General features: G+C 32.5%; 3 protein-coding genes across 5 annotated transcripts in view; 1 reads left to right on the forward strand and 2 right to left on the reverse strand.

The window, feature by feature from the left end:
• The first annotated feature begins 293 nt into the window (after positions 1-293).
• LOC109594272 (D-2-hydroxyglutarate dehydrogenase, mitochondrial) lies at positions 294-2,274 on the forward strand. Its single transcript, XM_049966189.1, has 8 exons — positions 294-408; positions 458-605; positions 659-856; positions 915-1,108; positions 1,163-1,331; positions 1,384-1,670; positions 1,725-1,890; positions 1,970-2,274. The coding sequence occupies exons 1-8, from the start codon at positions 310-312 to the stop codon at positions 2,236-2,238; spliced, it is 1,530 nt and encodes a 509-aa protein (XP_049822146.1). The 5' UTR covers positions 294-309; the 3' UTR covers positions 2,239-2,274.
• A 979-nt stretch (positions 2,275-3,253) lies between these two features.
• LOC109594275 (armadillo repeat-containing protein 2) lies at positions 3,254-8,855 on the reverse strand. Of its 3 annotated transcripts, none has more exons than XM_049966609.1 (14): positions 8,422-8,854; positions 7,718-7,856; positions 6,466-6,740; positions 6,194-6,415; positions 5,883-6,127; positions 5,691-5,793; positions 5,458-5,630; positions 5,050-5,246; positions 4,808-4,976; positions 4,612-4,749; positions 4,325-4,559; positions 4,125-4,271; positions 3,813-4,073; positions 3,254-3,761 (listed from the first exon to the last, which is right to left on the reverse strand). In XM_049966609.1, exons 1-14 carry the CDS (start codon positions 8,552-8,554, stop codon positions 3,550-3,552), a joined length of 2,649 nt encoding a protein of 882 aa, XP_049822566.1. In that variant the 5' UTR covers positions 8,555-8,854; the 3' UTR covers positions 3,254-3,549. The 3 variants fall into 3 exon arrangements, with proteins under 3 accessions (XP_049822566.1, XP_049822564.1, XP_019865039.2); XM_049966607.1 differs by having other exon boundaries at positions 5,883-6,130; XM_020009480.2 differs by having other exon boundaries at positions 5,883-6,415; positions 8,422-8,855.
• Positions 8,856-9,228: 373 nt separating this feature from the next.
• The window catches only part of LOC109594296 (midasin), an 81,672-nt gene continuing 71,793 nt past the window's right edge, over positions 9,229-19,107 (reverse strand). Inside the window, exons 16-30 of the mRNA XM_020009505.2 lie at positions 17,062-19,053; positions 16,442-16,994; positions 15,286-16,384; positions 15,072-15,235; positions 14,787-15,013; positions 14,313-14,736; positions 14,094-14,255; positions 13,638-14,038; positions 13,420-13,582; positions 12,348-13,364; positions 12,048-12,293; positions 11,165-11,995; positions 10,811-11,042; positions 10,395-10,754; positions 9,229-10,334 (exon numbers count right to left, since the gene is read on the reverse strand). Of these exons, the coding sequence (XP_019865064.2) occupies positions 9,265-10,334; positions 10,395-10,754; positions 10,811-11,042; positions 11,165-11,995; positions 12,048-12,293; positions 12,348-13,364; positions 13,420-13,582; positions 13,638-14,038; positions 14,094-14,255; positions 14,313-14,736; positions 14,787-15,013; positions 15,072-15,235; positions 15,286-16,384; positions 16,442-16,994; positions 17,062-19,053 (8,941 nt within the window). The 3' untranslated portion in view covers positions 9,229-9,264. The remainder of the gene's footprint in view (positions 10,335-10,394; positions 10,755-10,810; positions 11,043-11,164; positions 11,996-12,047; positions 12,294-12,347; positions 13,365-13,419; positions 13,583-13,637; positions 14,039-14,093; positions 14,256-14,312; positions 14,737-14,786; positions 15,014-15,071; positions 15,236-15,285; positions 16,385-16,441; positions 16,995-17,061; positions 19,054-19,107) is intronic.

The raw sequence follows: 19,107 nt of genomic DNA on the forward strand, positions 1-19,107 counted from the left end.
TAAGAAATGTATTTTAATCTCCTCATATGTGTACGTGTTGGTCAGCTTGGGCAGCCTAGAAACTAGTCCAAAATTATGGCATCTCGGCCATGCCACTTCAATGTTAAAAAGAAGGGTAGTACAAATCAGAAACTTGCCCCAATTTATATACATGGTGACATTACTAAAAATAAAACTTTCGCCACACTATCACAGAACGATAATTCGACTACACACAATAATTGAGATAGGCTTTATCTTATTTACATTTGAAAACTTATAGCAGTGTATACATACATTCATTAAATGAAGTACTTTAGTTGACGCAAGATGTTTAAAAAGATATTTGCTGTCCAACTTGATTTATTAATAACAAACAATGTTTTTAAAACAGCAAAAAGAAAATATTCTTTACCTGGCTATACTAAGGTAAAATTAAATGGTTATTGTAATGGAAGTTTTGATTAATATTTTTTAGGATAATTATTTTGTTAAAAGAGGGAATTACGGTACCCTAAAGGGACATCATGTACTTTTTTTTAAGGAGTTGCTCGGGGAAAATAGAGTTTTGTCTAATTCCAATGACTTATTAAAATATAACGTTGACTGGCGCTCACAAGTACAAGGTACTTATATAAAATTAACAAACATATTACTATATATTTTCAATGTGTTTAAGGATGTAGCACTATGGTTTTGAAACCAAAAAATACAGAAGAAGTGTCAAAAATATTGAAATTTTGTAATGAAAATAAATTAGCAGTGTGTGTACAAGGGGGAAATACCGGTGTTGTTGGTGGGGCAACTCCAGTGTTTGACGAAGTTATCCTATCCACTGAATTGTTAAACAATGTTATAAGTGTAAATGAAACTTCTGGTTAATACTTCATTCATTCATTTCTTATATAATTATATTAACAATATTTATATTTCAGGTGTTTTAGTTTGCGAAGCCGGTTGTATCTTACAAAATTTAAATGAACATATGGAAGATAATGGTTTAATGGTACCACTGGATTTAGGTGCTAAAGGATCATGTCAAATTGGGGGGAATGTATCAACTAACGCTGGAGGTTTACGACTTTTACGTTATGGAAACATGCATGGAAATATTTTGGGTTTAGAAGTGGTGCGTACAAAAAAAATCAGAAAGTTTAATATTTATAATGTTAATTTAAATCAGGTTACAGCAAAAGGAGAAATTCTAGACTTATTGAGTACTTTAAAAAAGGACAATACTGGATACCACCTAAAACATCTTTTTATTGGATCAGAAGGTACCCTAGGAGTTGTTACGAAAGTAGCAATTCAGTGTATTCCTAAACCGAAACATGTTAGTGTGATATTTTTGGGTAATATTATTAATTTTAAATAATTATCATAAAGTTTAATAGAAAATTTTAGGACTTCAAAGTTATGAAAAAGTGTTAGAAACTTTCAAAAAGGCTAAGGAAGATTTGGGAGAAATTTTATCGGCGGTTGAAGTTTTAGACACACCAACAATGGATTTTATCAACACGAGATTAGAAAAGAAGTCTCCGATTGGAAACTTTCCATTCTATTTATTATTGGAGACGTCTGGTAGCCATCAGAAACACGACGAAGAAAAACTGAATAAATTTCTTGAGTCTTCCCTTGAAAGCCAATTAATATTAAACGGTACTGTCGCATCGAATGAAAGCAAAGTAAAAGTAAGTTGCAGGTAACAGTTTGTGATTGATTGGATTTTAGAACATCGTTTTTAGGAAATTTGGTCTCTGAGAGAAACAATACCTAACGGCTTTAAAAAGGAGGGAGATCTTTTCCTTTATGATGTTACACTCCCTCTTGAAAACTATTACACCCTTGTTGATGATATGAGAAAATATATGGGTAATTTGGCGACCAGAGTTTGGGGATTTGGACACTTAGGTAATGTTATATATAATTATATTGTAATGCAAATATCTCGTTAATTTGAAACTAATTAACTATTACATGAATCTTTTAGGTGATGGTAATCTTCATTTACAACTATCAATTAACAAATTTTCAAAAGAAGTTAAAAGTTATGTAGAACCCTACGTGTTTGAACGAACAATGGAATTGAATGGAAGCATCAGTGCAGAACATGGAATGGGATTTTTAAAAGGGAGATTTTTACCTTTGGCAAGGCCAAAAGGTTTCGTAGATTTAATGGGAGATTTAAAGAAAATGCTTGATCCGAATGGAATTTTAAATCCATATAAAGTATTCCCATATGAGTCACCGAATTATTAACTTTATAAATTTAAAATCAATAAAATTGTATTGCATTTATTTAATTAAAACTATTTAAGAAGAAAATTGTTGTTGCAATTTATGAAGTTGTTCTTCTCATGAAAATTTATGCCTTTAATCAAAGTAGCAGTGATAGGGGTTGCCTATAGTCAACTAGTAAAATAATGAAAATTGTTTATTACCAAATAATATAAATTCAATCAACATAATTTTAATTTAAAAATATAAAGTTATAATTATTTATTAAAAATTAATCGTTTACATATTATTTATCTTTTTCTGAGATATGGCAATCTCGAAAAATGCCTTCGTACATAACCTTAAAAAACAGTTTTGTTTACCATTGTGCTTTATTTTTGTGATCCATTGCTTAATTAAAATGGAGTATAATGAAGATCTGGACGACGTTATATTTCACAATGATCCACTCTACATGAAAAGTTTGATTGGGAAAACAGTAACAGTGGAGGCCAAAAACTGTACCAAAACAGGGATTGTCCATGTCATAGATCCAATTTACAAAACATTGGTTCTTAGAATACAGACAGAAGAAGGCAAACAATTCAGCATATTCCCCCATCATGCCATTAAAAGTTTCGAAATCATCTCTTCAGAAATTCAAGAAGAAATAATTCCAAACGAAACATTGGAGGATTTTAGTGCTAAGAAGGAACAATTGAAAAGGTGGTTACAGAAAATATTTGTTATGTTTGAGGAATGTGGTGATCATATTAAAATTGGCCAACATGTTACAGTTGTACCTCCATATAACCCTCAGACTTCTATTATTTGTAACAGCACTGTAATATTAGAAAATATTCAGAGAGTACTGTCTTTAATGCCAGATGATATTTAATAAAGATTGTATTTATAAAGATCTGATTTTTTCTATTGCTGGAGTAATATTTATGGTAAGTAGTATATACTATATTTTATTTAATTATGGACTAAACTTAGGTTTTTGTATATTAGCTATAGAATACCATCAAATGTGTTCAAATAAAACATAACTTGTAAGACTGTATAATTTTATTATAAAGTTCTATGTAGATATAAATAACAAGAATAAAATATATGTTTATATATTATATAGTAAGTAATAAGCTTATTTGTATATTAAAGCTCAAAATTGTAATAACTAATTTGTTCAAATAATAAGTATGTAACAAAACTCTTGAGCAATAAAAGTAATAAAATAAAATGTCTTTATATCCTCTATATTATTCTGGCTCAGTATTTATGTGCCAAAATGATACTGCAAATATATTTTGTTGTTTATGTTTCCCATATACTTATAAATATTCTAATTGTCTACCAAGCATTTAAACTTAAATTTGTACTACAATCTTTTGTGTCCTTAGTATTTTCACTGACGTTTTGATCAAATGTGTCCAAAAAATACTCGATTTTCTCCAATAAATTCGTTGCCACATTGGCAAACTCCTCCCATATTAAATATTCTTGAGTCACGTACAGATCAGGATCCGTTGAGTTTTCTTCGATGCCAAACAACTTCTCTTCATCTAAAAATTATACATTTAGTTCAGTCTTTTATTTACTTTTTGAATAATTACCTAGATAATCCGCGAGAATGATCAAAAGTTCTTGTATTTCGGTTTCAGTTATTAAATCATACAGATTGGGTGTTTCAATGCAGTAATTCCAAAGGGCTTGACACACAAGAGTCCCCAACATCCAGTCCCGTTCACAGTAATTCTTCAAAATTTCAATAAGCTTGCGCACTCCTCCATTAAGTTTAAACAATTTTCTTGACCTGTTATCTGACATCAAATTTACAAACACCCCCACCGTAGTTTTAAGTAAAGTTAAGTCGGCTAAAATTGACATATTAAAATATATATTGGACATTGGTTATTAATTTTTACCTTTGTCAAGAAGGATGATCAACACTCCAAAGATTTCAGAATCCGCAATGTAAGTTCTTGACGCTTTGGACCTGGATAAATTCCCTAGTATTCTCATGGTCTCAATTACGCATTCTTTGTTTCTGGATTTCGCATATTCTGTGATTCCTAACCACATCACGAGTTAAAACATGTCTAATAATTGCTTAGAATGTAATTACCTTCAATAATGTCCACTTGCTTTACGTGGAAAATGTCAATTTCCATGTCACTGGTATAATAATATGATAGATTATTTAAAGTACTAAGTACTGATAAAACTAACTCCTCATTCTTCTTAAAAGGATTACTAATTAAAACTTTGAGTGTCTCTTCAATTAACGAGTTGCCGTATTTTTCATTTATTTGCCGCCCAATTTCGGGGTTTATCACAATGTTTGCTATAATTCTAATTGTCTAAAAACAGTTTTATTCAATAATCTGATTAAAACATTAATTTTATACATACCTTTACCATTACGTCTTCTGTATTGGGCACATTTTTATCAATGTTATCGAGCTGTAGTGAGCAATTTTTAAGAGTTCTCTCCAAGTAGATTTTCCAGATGTTCAACAGGCTCTCTATCGAATTTGTTTCTTCAAAAAACTGCAAGCAGATATATAACATTATATTATTTTATTATTAAAACTTCTGTTACACTCACCTTTACTCTACTGTTGTCTATTTTTGAAACTATGTTCCCAAGTGTGTAAGCCAGTCTCACAATAATTTCTTCATTTCCTGGATATTTGTTGAACAAATTCAGCAAAATTTTATAAATATTTCGGTATTCCACCAGACTATCACAACAACAGTCGTTCGTTGATATTATGCTAAAAATTTCAAGTATTAATTACGTTACTATAGTTATTGTCACTATTGTATATGTAAAACAAAGAATTATACCTCAATGTCCTTGAAATGTTGGCCACAACATCCAGATCTGAAGAGAAGAATTCCAAAGCTTGACACAGTTCATTCACAGCTCCACAACTGATAAAATTATCATAAATAAACTCTTCCGACACAAGATTCCTTAAAGCTCCAGTTAATTGAAACAAAGCATGGTGGGTTTGTTCCGGAATTGTGGTTTTATCAATTTTCTACAACAAACAGTTAATTTTACTACTTAATTATTTTATAAGGTCTCGCAAATTAATTAATTCAAACAACTTTAAGGCTTGAAATAGAGCATTGTGTTTTCTTTAATGTGGTGAACGTGTTTATTATTTATCCGTGTCGTGTCTCGTGTTTGCTGAATTAGTTAGCAATTCTATTAATAAATAATCCATTATCGGCAAATTCTATACTCACCGCCGTGTTTATAATTTTGATATGCAACACCATTAACTCGAGAATTCCAAGGCTTGTGATTTTTTCCAGAAGTTTTGAATTCATGGTCAAAAATTTCACTGCTCCATACCCATAAACGCAGGCTTCTGCATCGTCCAACGGACTTGACCTGCCCAAAGCGTCCACGAACAATTCTAAACCAAATTTTTAATGAGATAAAATTCAATTTTATGTATTTGATGATTTCCAGTTACCTAGTAGGTTTTTTTGGAAGAATAGCTGGTCATTTTTATCGTTTTTAGAGACCTTAAATATCAATTTGCAGACTCCACTGAGATTGTTCCCTGTCACTTTTAGCTGTAATACGTACACAACATAAATTTTGTGTTTGTTGGAATTAATATTTATTTTTATTAAACACGTTTTTAATTAAAATTAACACTTACAGCCAATATGATCTTCGCAATAATGATCAGAATTCGTTCCTCTTGGGACTCCACAAATTTATACAACGTTTTGAGAATCTGAATTTTGAGCTTCGAATTAATTTTCCCTTCCAAAAGTTTCTCCTTCTCCATACAATCATACAACTCGTGCAACAAACTGATCACAACATCATCTTTATATTTCCTTTCACTCTCCTTATTCAAACTAATCAACACATCATCCACTGTTCTTAATTTTTTCGTATCTACTGAAATGGATTTTTTTTGTATTTTATTCAGAAGTGCGCTTTGGAATTGGCTGTGAAAATAACCTGATTTGCTGAACAGTGATTCGGAATGTTCTATTATATGTTTGTTGTCGAACAGTTTGTCTAAATTCTGCGGACCAAGCAATAAACATTGAGATAAACTTTGTTGCTTGGATGACGGTCTGCCAAAGGGCGAATCGAAATCGTAACTCGTCCTTTCTTGCGGCGAGCTAAACGCATTTCGAGATTCCGACGACCTCGGGTAGGTTTCATTTTCTTCAGGTACTAAAATAAATTAACTTAGATTAAGAGACATTAAAAGTAAATCCGCTCACGTTTGTCCAGAGAAGTGGTGTTGTTCCTGAACAACTTTTTTTTGGATGAAAGTTTATCCAAAGATGGTAATTTGACTTTATGCAGAGACTCTTTGACACCAATGTTGAAAATGCTGTCGTTTATTTCTGATAAGGAGTTTGATCTTTGATGCTTCTGTGGCGGCGCAATTTGGGGATGTTGCAGAGGGGTTTGTTTAACCAGCATCGACGGAGATAAAATAGTATTGTCTGGCGGTGTTTGGGGTAAATCGGTTTCATTTTGAAGATACCGTAGACTGTAATTACGAAAAAATATTTTATCGAATATTAAATTATAAATAGACTTCAATGTTTACGATACTGTAATTTCATTTACTTAATTCGTGGTAAACACGATCGCATAAACTTCTAGAATTACTTCAATAAACCACACGATCTATTATCTGCTCAATTACAATTAAGTCAATCTAACCCAACCCCATTAAGAGGCATTGGACCTGATCGATGCATTATCTGAGTATTGTTTACCATGACTGTAATCCATATTCGTTTGCTTTTGGGTTAAAGAAGGTGCAGGACACGTTTTGTTGTCAATGATGACAGTCACGAAATCGGGGCCTCGTACCCTTACAATTTATCAACGGTTGTGTGTCAGTCGGAACTGGGTCACTTATCGACTTCACAATTCATGAATATTTGCAGTTGTTGTTTTCAGACAAATTTAAATAAATTTATAAATACATGACTAATTAAACAAATACTACTTGAAAGTTCAATATTCAACTCATAAAAATATTTTTATTTGTTTTATTAACAAACATTTTTTATTACCTACATTATTTATATTTCGTCTCATAATTTGGTCTAGAAAAAAGTTTTAACTTGTTGCAAATACACTCAGTAAATATGGATCTGAAATGCTTATAACTTGGGAAAACTCCAGCAAACTAATTTACTTGCAAACAAAACTAAAAGGAAGCAATATAAATTTACTGGAATAAGTAAATTCTTCACTGGAGTTTCACGTCACAATAATGTCTTGGAATTAATAAAAATGTTCCAAGAACAAATTGCTATCGCCGCCGATCTTAAGCAAATGGAAATTTATTTATCGTGCAATCTATTACCAGTATTCAAGTGATTGTTATAATTTGGATTGCGTGAAAGGTTAGCAAAACAACTTGACACAAACGAAAATATTCCACCTGGTTGAAAGGTTCATATGAATTATTTGTCTGGCGAAATTGGATTTTTTAACTGCTGGTTTTATTACCTGAAGGAACTCGGTGGTCTGTTGGTTTTGGCCCTTTTGCCGAACAGCAACCGTTCCTTGTCCCTTGGTGTGAATGGTCTTTGGGTTTGCAATGGTTTTATGGTGGTCGGAGCGAATGTATTCTCACCCATTTGGGATTCTGAAAAGTATCATCATAAAAAAATTATAACCGGCGCATCCACCAAATTATTTATTGGCTTTTTTCTACAAACATTTAGTAATTACACAAATTTTATTATGTTTGTAAAGAGTATGTGTAAGGAAATTTATTATTTTTAAAAGCAAAATATTAATTTTAAAATGCAAAAGTAATTACCATTTATTACCACTTAAGAAGAAAGTTTAAAATTATAATGTATAACGAATTGCAACTTATTGATTATGCATTATAGCATGTTAAGTGTTGTAAGTAATGTAAAATATTGTTTATTATTATTATCTATATTCAAAACTTTGATAATATTTATGAGTATGAAATATTAGTGTATTACAATTAAGGGTGAGATAAGATTCCCAAAAAAACTTTGTTTAAAAGTTGTTTAACATCATTAACAACTATATCATAAAAATTTTATAAAAATTCTCTTAATAAGTTGATAATTTATTAAAAAAAAAAAAACATAATAAATTTAATTTTTAGTAGTTTTATTAATTAAATGAATATTTGAGAAGAATTATGTATAAAATTAATATTAATATGTTACCTTTAATGGCTAATCGAGCTTCATTTATGATCTCAGCGCTTGTTTTCCTCGGTGGCGGTTCATAGAACGGCAAAGAAATTTTATTTATGCCGCCCCCGACGCCTGGTTTCATGGTATCCGTACGAAGATCCATGGCACTTTGATCCTTGACAACACTATTTGAAAGTCATCGCGATTTAAGTGGAAATAACAAGACAAACACCGCTTCCTAATCACGAAACACAATCCTTGCAGCGATTGCACAAATGAATTACTTATAACATAAGTTGGGGTCTTCGTGACTCGACCGGACGCCGGTGTGCTTCTACATGAAAACGAGGCTCGAACTGCGGAGAATAATAAAACTATTGATTATTTCACAGAATTACTGACATGGACATGCAAAGGGAAAATAGGTACACAAAAAATCAATAGTTGTTTAAAAGAAACTGTCTATAAACCAGCATAATGTCATTGACACCCATCATTTATAGAAATTGTTGTCATACAGACGGACGCATTTGGGTCAATTTATAAATACAATTAAATAATTGTGCTATTTCCAAGTTTCTATACGGACAAATTAGTCACAGTAATATTTATTATAAAAAATTTTGGATCTTAAATTACTTTTAATATAATACTTTTAAGTCTTCGAAAATATATTCTTTTTCAATATTTTTTGACATTGATTACTACACCAATTACATCCGGAATAAATTAATAGATTAGTTTTAATAACGTCTTTTCTTTAAACTTTTTGTGAAATAACTTTTTTATTATTTGTAATATTATTTACATAAAAAGGTAAATTAAAACAAAATAAAGTAATTTAAAATAGGTTTATTTAAAAGAAAATACATTTTATTGATTATCTAAATTAGTTACAATTTCAAACCATTGCCTTAAAGCATCACTTAAAACGCTAGGCAGGGAATTAATATCCTTTAAAATAATATAAAATGAAAATGGGAATGCGTCCATATAATTTACAATATGTTGCAGCTTTCCGTCTTTAAATACTGGCATCCTGATATCCAGAATTGAGCTTTTGTTTTGAGGATTATCGATTATAACAAACACCGTAAAAATATTGGCCAGCCGTCCTCGTCTAACCGCCTGTCTCACCACAGTTTCGCCTTCCGAAAATACGCCTCTGCCATCACTGACAATAACCAACAGTTTCGCATTTACAGCAGTCGATTGCATTTGTGACTGGTTGAACATTTCTGTGGTGAAATCGAGTAATTTGGCCACACAAGTTTTGTTTTGGTCAAATTTAAACTTTTGCAAAAGTTTCACTCCACTTTTATCAGTGAATTGGTCTGAAAGTTTGTGTACCACTTCTGTAGTCTCTCCAAAACTCAAAACTGAAAGTTGTCCACTTTCAAGTAGAGTTAGGGCTCTGGAGATCATAGCCACGCTTTCGAACGCCAATTCCTTGGAATGATTGTCGGCCATACTGGACGAATCGTCGATTGCCAGAACAATTTGATACTCTCTTTTCGATGGTTTGGTCCGTCTTAGCCAAATTTTATCTTTTCTAAACTGCGACGCAATGTACGGAATGACCTTTCTCATATTTATTCGTCTACCAGTTCTGAAATCGCCTTTTAATCTACTGGCTTGAGTGGGTTCAAGTACGAGGCGCAGCTGTTCGGATAAATCTTGAGCTAAACTGGATGTAACTGAAGAAATCTTCTGCCACGCTTGTTGGGCCTCATTGTTGGATGGTGGTTCGTTCCAAGCGGACAGTTGTTTCTCAACGTCTGCTCTCAACAAGTTGATTTCTTCGTTTGATAATCTTTCCGCTACCATTTCTGTTAACAATGACAGCTCTGTATGATGCGTAGTCTCACTACTTCTAGGAACTGTTAAAGTATCCACAACTTCTCCTTCCACATCAACATCCTGCATGTCCTCCAGAATATCACCTGAAATAATGAAAATCATTTGTCAATTTGGGATCAATAATTAATTTAATAAGATATTACCTTCTGGATGTTGTTTTTTCTTGGATTTTTTGTCTTTTGCTTGATCCAAGACTTCGGCCTTTTCAGAAACAACTTCCGGCATTTCCTCGTCCTTATCCTTTTCTTCTGATGGCAAATCCACTTGAGACTCCGTAGCTTCTTCAGCTTCTTCCTCTTCAACATTCGGAGTTTCCTTTTGCTGAGCTTCAGCCTGTTCATCTGTTGCAGCATCCAATACTTGAGTTGATGATTTTTCAGCATCCATTATGTGCTGGTACATTTCCGCCTTTTGCTGCTCATCGCCATTCTCTCCTTCATCTTGTTTATTATCGGTTGCTTCTATTGTTTTTAGTTTCTTCTTTGTAGGTTCGTTTGTATCTCCTGAAATAACAAGTGGGTCTCAATCATGAAAACATTACGTAAACTAAAAGAATTACCTAGACTTCGCTTATTATCTGATTCACCAGGTTTCTGCTTCTTAATTTCCTCTTCTTCTCTCTCCCGTTTTAAAGATGAACTCTCTTGCGGAGCATTAGTTTGAGCAGAATGACCGGTTTTGCTCTCCTCCATTTGAGATTGTCCTACTCCTTCTTTGTCAGGATTTTCTTCTTGGCACAATTCATCAATGGGCTGATTCGATTTTTGGTTTTCTGCCGGATTTGACTGTGTCTGCAATAAATACATTATTTATTTATTGCAGGTTGATATTAATGGTCTGGTGACAACTCGCAGGTCTTGGGGAACCCGTTGAAGAAAGTGGAGATGATTTACAATTAGAAAAATATAAATACCTTATCCGTGGCAGCCGCCTCATCTACATCCATTGCTTCGACATTTTCTTGATTTGTAGCTGTTTGATCTAATGTACTCTCCTCATTGTCTTTATTTTCATCCATGTTCATTTCGTCATCTTCCTTTTCAACTTCTCCTTCATTCATACCCTTGTCTTCTTCCTTTTCTTTATTTTCTTTTTCCGTGTCATTTATTTCTGTTTCTTCATTACCGCCATCATTATTCTCGTCATTCTTGTTTATTTCTTCATCGTCACTGCTAAAGTCTTCAGCCTCATCATTTTTCTTTTCTTCTTCGGGCTCTTCTGAGTTCTCCTTATCGTTATCTTCAGGAACTTGTTGTTCCTTCATAGCATCAATATCAAATGGGTTTTCTTCTTGGGTTTCATTGTCTTTTTCTTGTCCTTCATCTAGTTGTAAATCATCTGGAAGATCCATTGGCTCTGGTTCAGGAAGATCAGGTTGTTTACCATGGTAAGGGTCGTTTTGTTCATCATCAAATTCGGGCTCCTCCATTTCATTAATTTCTTTCTTAGACTTCTCTTTTTCATTTTCTTCTCCGTTGGATTGTTCTTCTTGACTCTCGGGAGGTTTAGATTTGTCATCCTTTGCACCCATCTGATCTTCACCTTGTTTTTCACCCTTGTCCCCTTTTTCTTCCTTTTGTTCAGACTGTTCCTCATCACCGCTTTCTTCATTAGCGTCTTCTTTGTCTGAACCCCAAATTTCCTCGTTAAGTTGATCTGCACCTTTTTCCGTCTCACCCATTTGTTCATCAGCGTCTGAATCTGAGTTACTTTCACTCTCATCATTTTCTGCTTTTTCCTTGTCCTAAAATGTAAATGTTTGTATAAAAATATATGAAACATTTTGTACAGCTTACTTGGAGTTTGCTGTCAAAATCTTCGCTCATTTCAATGCCTTTTTCTTCTTCTTTGCAATCTTTGTCCTCATCTTTCTGTTTTTCTTGCCCAGCAGGTTGTGCATCGTCTAGTTGATCTTCAGACTCTATTTTATCAGATACATCTCTTTCACCTTGACCTTCACCCAGTCCCAACCCGTCTGAGGGTTTGCTCATTCCTTCACCTTCTTCCATTTCATCAGAAAGTTCAGGTGGAACACAAAATCCCTAAAAATTAAGTTTATCAATGTTTGGTAATTAAGAGCAATTGTTTTTACTTACTTTAGCAGCTAGATCAATGAAAATATTCAATAATATGGAATTTAATTTGCAAGAAATTCTATAAGCAGAAATTTGTTGTGTGATAAAGTACTGATAAAGAAGAAGCGTTTGTTCTAGGAGTAAAACACTCTGTCGTAAAAAGCCTCTCAGTTTCTTCGTTTGATCAGGTGAAGCTGCGAATACAGCACTGGCAATTTTATGCGTTGCTTTCATGATTTTCTTCATCTCTAGTATTGCAAAATCTTCAGACAACTGTTCAACTAACAAAGATTTGAGATGGTTTTGCATTAGTTGCTCGTCTTCTTCTTGTGTCTCAGATGATGGATCAGTTTCAGTTTTAGTTTCTGAGTACTTTTTAAATATATTTTGAATAACAATTAAAATTTTTTGAGTATATTTTTCTATATCTTCCGTGTTAATATGTACTTCTTCCTCAATTGCTGCTTCTGATTCGTCCAGACGGTTTTCTAACAGTTTTAACTCTCCCTTCAACCACGATAAACTGTTTCCTAAGGTGATGCCATTAAATATACCCATTAATTTTTCTAATAATGATGATATTTGGGACAATTCATACTTTATATTAACAGTTTCACTTATGGGAATAAATTTGGAATGAACTAAAGAATATTCGGCACTAGGGACAATATTGACCAGCTTTTGCAAGACGCTTATTAATTTTGTTGCTGTATTTAACATGTCGTTTAAAAGTCTCATAGCCTCTGACCACATTTCGTCACCTTTTTGGAGATTTAATAATTTTGTATTTTCCTGCAGTACGGGATATTCCGCAGTTTCATCGCCAATATTGACGTCAAGGCTCGTATTAAGAATTATTTTGTATTGATTAGCAACGATGATAATATTCTTCAAAAAACATTGCACAGCCTCAATTTTGTAAATATGAATAAAGTCTTTTGCCTCACAATAATTAGTAATTTGTTTAATATAATATTTTAAATAGTAGTATACACGGGTAGTGTTTACTATATCTGACTTTTGTCTTTGTATTAGAGCCTGAAATTAAAAATAATTGTGGTATGGTATTACATTAAAAGAAACAAAAAATTACCGATAAATGTGCGGTAAAACCTTTACAACGTTCCATATTAGGAACACCAAGATCCTTGGCTGGACTTTTTAGTGCATTATTCAAGACGTCAGTTCTCATCAAACATTTTACATAGTATAATTCACAACAATCCCAAATTGTTAACGCTTTTTCTTCCATGGCTCTAGATTACAAAAGGTATATTAGATAATAAATTACAAGACTGTATTTTAACTTACCCCACGTGTATGTGACCAAAATTAGCACAAAGATCTATGGGTTTAATGGTAAACTTATCACTGAGTCCTTCAAGTTTAGCCTCAACAATGCCAGTCTTGAAGTTAAGTCCAATTTTACTCAATGTTTTGAACAAATCTGCCAAAGCTCTATGCTTTTGTTGGAGTATGTTTTTGGCTTGTGATTTTTGTTTGCCCTTTGGTAATGTTGTGTCAACTTCCAAATTTTGCAAATGCGTACTTCGGTCTATTACATCGGTTACGAAACTGTTCAAATTTTGGATCAGAACAGGGTACTTTGTAGCCACGATTGTTTCTTTACAGAGCTTTCTAGATTTAAGGAAATATGAGTCAATTTTACTCAGAATTCCTTCTTCTGTTGTAACAGATGTCTCAGAAATTTTCTAAAAAATAAGTAAAGCTTTATAAACATTTATGTATAATTTAAATGCAGTGTACCTTAGTAAGTGAATGCTTCGCAATGTACGAATCAACATCCAAAGTATAATGATATTTTGAAGGATTTTGCCTCTGTGGTCTGTCCCATATTCCAACAAACTCAAATGTATTTCCAGTAGTAGTGTTTACTAGATAGGTACACACTGGTTGTGAAAGAACTTCCTAAAATATTAATTTAATTAAGATAACTTTATATAATTATAATTTTTTTATATTTACTTTGTATTCCCTTATAAATTTATGTAAAGTCCTGTGAGACTTTTCTATAGTTTCTTTGATAGCCCAATAGTTTATATCTTTCCATCTCACAATCTTTACATAATCCTTCAATTTTTTCTCAATTGGAGCCCTAAGATCTTTTATCTTATGTGTGACAACAGTACTGAATTGTTTATAATAACAATGTAAATTCCACAGAATACTAATAAACTTTTCAGTGTGTTTTGTATTTTCCAAATATACTGCATGGCATTGGAAAATATATAGTAGTTCAAGCCTAGAGTGGAATTCTGCCAAACTGGACTTTGTCATGAATGATTGTAAAGTTCCAATCAATTCTACTGTCGTGATTTTCTTATCCATTATAAATTGCTCCATTATGTTGTACATGTACAGCCACCATTTGGCAATAGGATCAGTCATTCTACAATAAAAATGTTAATTAACAGAATATGTCTTTAACTCACAAATTACTTCTCATAGGTTTTGTTTAATAAATCTTTCCACATACTAAGCTCAAGTTTTCTCCAAGTGATTACTTGTTGGGTAATAGCTTGGGAATATTGACTCAATGTCACTCCTGAATGGGCCACTTCTTCCCATTCATTACATTTATTCAAGAGTATTTCAAAACCTGTTAAAAACCTTGATATGGGGCTTGTTATATCAAAACTATAAATTCTTTCAATTACAGTAATAATCTAAAATTAGAAAATAATAATAAGTAAACACATAAAATACTAGCATTAGTATTATTACAGATTTCAATGTAGGTTGTTCAGGCCATTCATCCAAAAGTTGATTAACTCGAATTTTGAGTTCTTCTAAAATATGGTAACAAGATTTAACTTCCTCCACGTTTGGATCTTTATAAAAATCATTGGAAGACTTGTGTAAAAGTTTTGTGGGAGTTTTTTGTTCACCTACAAGTGAAAGAATGTATAAATTAATACAAAAATGAACTGAAACTTACACAAATGGGCTGTAACTCCATATTTTTGGACAACATCTAACAAAATACTCAGACTTCCAATTAATTTGTTGTCAAGGTTGAAGTCTAAACATGCAATAGATTTATCCAATAACTTTTTGAATAACTTGAATTTTTCTATCAAAGGATGAACGAAATCAAAATTAATATATTTATCTGGTTTTGGATTCAACCACTCCGACTTTGTGAAATTTAATACAAGAGCTTTATGCAAATTCATAGCATATTTTAAGTTTTCGTCTGTCATTATATTTCCAAAGTTTGATTCTTCAGTCTTCACTATAGGATCATCGCCCAAGTCTTTCTTTTGGAAGTCCAGGAAATCGGAATCATGATGATTGGGGAATAATTCCCTCAGTTCATCTTCAATTTGCTCCTCTTCAGTCTTATCGTCACATTTCGTTTTAATTTTATACAAGCTTTCGGCTTCTTTTTGCATCTGTTCTTTCTCTTCTTGTTCTTTATTACATGATATAACAAACAAGTTAATCATTTCGTGGAAACGTAAGAACGATTCTTTGGTTAAAATATTTAATGTCTTTACATCAATTATGCAGTTATTGAAAGTATCATGAATACCACATTTTAAAATTCTAAACTTCTCTTCTTCGACAACGTGTTTATCGTCCTGAAATTTAAGATGCACGAAATTTTTAAATATGGTGGTGTTATAGTTTTCTATATGCTCCTCGTAGCTTCGCTGATTTTCATTCAAGTGCGGCATTATCACAAGATTCTGTAAAGTTTGTTGGACATTTACATTCCTCGTCGAGTTCTCGTACTCCATTAAGGTCCTTCTCAAGAGAGCTACCTTAAGTTTTAGACCATATAAAAACTCAACTAAATTACTGAGTAACGGCTCCATTATATCCGGGTATGTGCTTCTGAAGTTTGCCCACTCATAAAACAGATTTTCATAGCTTATTATAGACGACTCATACTGGGATAATATCTTGGAACACTGTTTTAAATCGACGGTTTCATGACTACGGATTAGTGACTGAATGCTGCCATTTAGATCCTTCATTACGGTTTCCACGTAGTCCAAAGACATAATTGTAGAAAATGAATGGTTTACAAGCTAAAACAAATAAAACTATTATATATATCACTTGCTTATAAAATATAATCTACCTACTTTTAGCATTGTTTCATACAATACAGTCTTTGATCTTACTGCGACGTATTTTCCAAGCTCTTCATTTTTGTTTTTCAATCTTTTTAGTAAAGCATTCACTGGTTTGATGTAACTATGCAGTTCAGAACCTTCTATAAATGCTTGGCTTTGTAACTCAAAGGCCGTTTTCATATCTTCAAACTGCCTAATAGACTGCAAACAGTACTTCTTTTTTAATGCCTTCTTGGCCAAAGGATCGATTAGAGACAAATTCGAATTGAATATAGCCTCAATATAGTTTAGATTCATAAATAAATCAGAAAGAAGTAACAATTTGTTGTTCAGGTTTGTTTCATTATTAAATGCCACCAATCTTTCATTGCAGTAATCGATTTTATTAATAATATATTGGACACTTTTACGACTTCCTACTTCGGTCTGTATTTTGGTGAGTGCTGCTTGAACATCTTCAATATTTTGTGAGAAATTGTCACAGTTTTTACCGTTTAAGGATTCGTTGAATTCCCTAATAAATGCTTTGAATCTGATTTGAACGTAACGGGACTCCAGTTCACTGAAATTAACACAAATTATTAAAAAAACATTCTCATGAATTATTACATTACACCAGTTTCACTTACATATAGTTGTAACTATTTGAGGAAAGTTGTGACACGTTGTTCCACAGCAAACGTTTCAGAAGATTATGCTGCTTTAATAATTCTCGGAAGTTGCCTAAGTTTGAAATGGTATTTCTTGAAGCATTTACCAACAAATAGTTCATATAAAAAGTCAACAACGGCGTAAAATTAGCTAAATTTACTTCCTTCATTTCATCCTGTTCCGTTCGCAAATATTTAACCGGTTTAATAAAGGCTGAACTCATTAAATACATTTGGCAAAGACGTTTAATTTCAGGTATTAAACGTTGATCTTTGGATAGTACAAACCGATTTAACAATCCTTTAATTTCTACAGATAATACTGTCAAATTTATCGGTTGATTAGTAATGCTGTTTTCTTGAATATTACACAAAGAATTTTTCATTTCTAGTTGATAAAAATAGTCCTTTAGGGGCAGTATCTCTAGTGCAAATTTAGATAGTTCTTCGGGGCTGAATTCCTCATATTTTTCATGGAGGGATTTTACCAAAGTTATATCCTTTGATAAATCGGTAAAGTCAAAGTTTAATTTCTCTTTTAAGTCTATTAGAGCTTTCTTAAATTCTGAATCTTTGTCAAGTATCGATAGTATTTTGATTGCGTCGTTTCTTCTGTCACAAATATTATACTTATCGACGATGTTGTTGTAATCTGGAATAACTTCCACTTGATGTTCGTTAATTAGTGGAGGAGGTCTGCTATTGTGTTTGCGGAAGCTTTTTGATATTTTATTAAGAACAGTGAAGTGTTTGGATAATTTTCTGTTGATTTTTTGGACAATCCCATCTAAGTTATCGGTTAGATTAACATTTGTAATTGTGCTAATTTTCTGTAAGGAGTGTTTGAAGAACCACGTATAATGAACCGTTAAGTTGGTAAGTATATTATACGTATCCGTGGCTGAGACGTTTTTAATGTTCTTCAAACTGCAATCAAAGAACAAGAATCTCCAGGTAAGCAAGTACATAATTTCAATAACGTTTTCGTCAGTTAAAGTTGCCCTTAAGAATAAGTTACCCAAGTGGTCATCAAATTCCTTTAATAATTCTATAAATTCGTTCACAACTACATTTTCGAATTTATCTTGCACATGTCCTTTTTGTCGTTCAATCATGTAGTCGTAGAGGCTGAGTTTCTTACTCTTTTTCATCTCCGCTTTGTACTCGCTTTGACGTAGTTTTTCTGCATGATATTGTATTGCTGTTTGTAAACTCAAATTAAGGTTGTTTCCTTTCTCAATTATCTTTTCTTTGAACGAAATATCTGGTACCCATCGGGGATCTAAGGGTAACTTAGTGTATCCAAAAGCGTTTGCTAGAAGCAATTTGAAGTTACTTATCAAAGTTTGATCATCCTTTCTACTTAAAAGGTTTTTCAAATATAAATGACGAATTTCCAGATCTTCAGTGCTTGCAATACCGTAGGCATTAGCAAGGGCACAACGGAATATGTTTTCAATGCGGTCAGTGCTTCTGAATGGAATAAGGCTTTGAAGTACCGCTGATTGTTGTTTTACTTTAGCTATGTCTGAAATAATTTGCAACTCTTCAGTTCTCAAGGTGATATTGTCATTGAAAATACTATTTAGTTCACCCTCAGAATGGATACTGTTCACGTCTTTTAAGGTAGATTTTACTAGGCTAGTAATTTCTGCAACTGGATCACTGGAGTCGAATTCCACAGACGACCTGCTTTTGTAATAAACCTCAAGGATTACATCCACATAATCAACAACTCCATAATTGAGTTGTTGGGAAATGAGGAAGGAGGATTGCAGAATTTCGTTGATAGTAGGTTTTTCACCTAGTATTAAATTACTAACTGCTTGGTGCACCTTTATGAGAAATTCTAGTAATTGTGGCACTTTTAGACCTTTAAGACTTATTAAACTTTTTAGATCCAATAGATCTTCCGTTATTGGCTTGTCATCGTTTAACATGTATATTTCTATGCCTCTGTTCCTCATAGCTCTACAAAATTATTAAGTTAACTAATTATTTCATTGCTTGTAATAAAATTGAGTA

Source organism: Aethina tumida, chromosome 4 (genome assembly GCF_024364675.1).
Source record: "Aethina tumida isolate Nest 87 chromosome 4, icAetTumi1.1, whole genome shotgun sequence".
Classification (NCBI taxonomy): Eukaryota; Metazoa; Arthropoda; class Insecta; order Coleoptera; family Nitidulidae; genus Aethina; species Aethina tumida.

Bases quoted from the DNA above. Each gene is read 5' to 3' on its own strand.
- LOC109594272 (XM_049966189.1), top strand. From the start codon at position 310: ATGTTTAAAAAGATATTTGCTGTCCAACTTGATTTATTAATAACAAAC. The intron at 409-457 runs GTAAAATTAAAT...AATATTTTTTAG, and splicing joins CTTTACCTGGCTATACTAAG to GATAATTATTTTGTTAAAAG. The intron at 1,671-1,724 runs GTAAGTTGCAGG...CATCGTTTTTAG, and splicing joins CGAATGAAAGCAAAGTAAAA to GAAATTTGGTCTCTGAGAGA.
- LOC109594275 (XM_020009480.2), bottom strand. From the start codon at position 8,554: ATGGATCTTCGTACGGATACCATGAAACCAGGCGTCGGGGGCGGCATA. The intron at 5,794-5,882 runs GTAAGTGTTAAT...TACGTATTACAG, and splicing joins TTGCGAAGATCATATTGGCT to CTAAAAGTGACAGGGAACAA. The intron at 4,977-5,049 runs GTATAATTCTTT...TGAAATTTTTAG, and splicing joins AACATTTCAAGGACATTGAG to CATAATATCAACGAACGACT.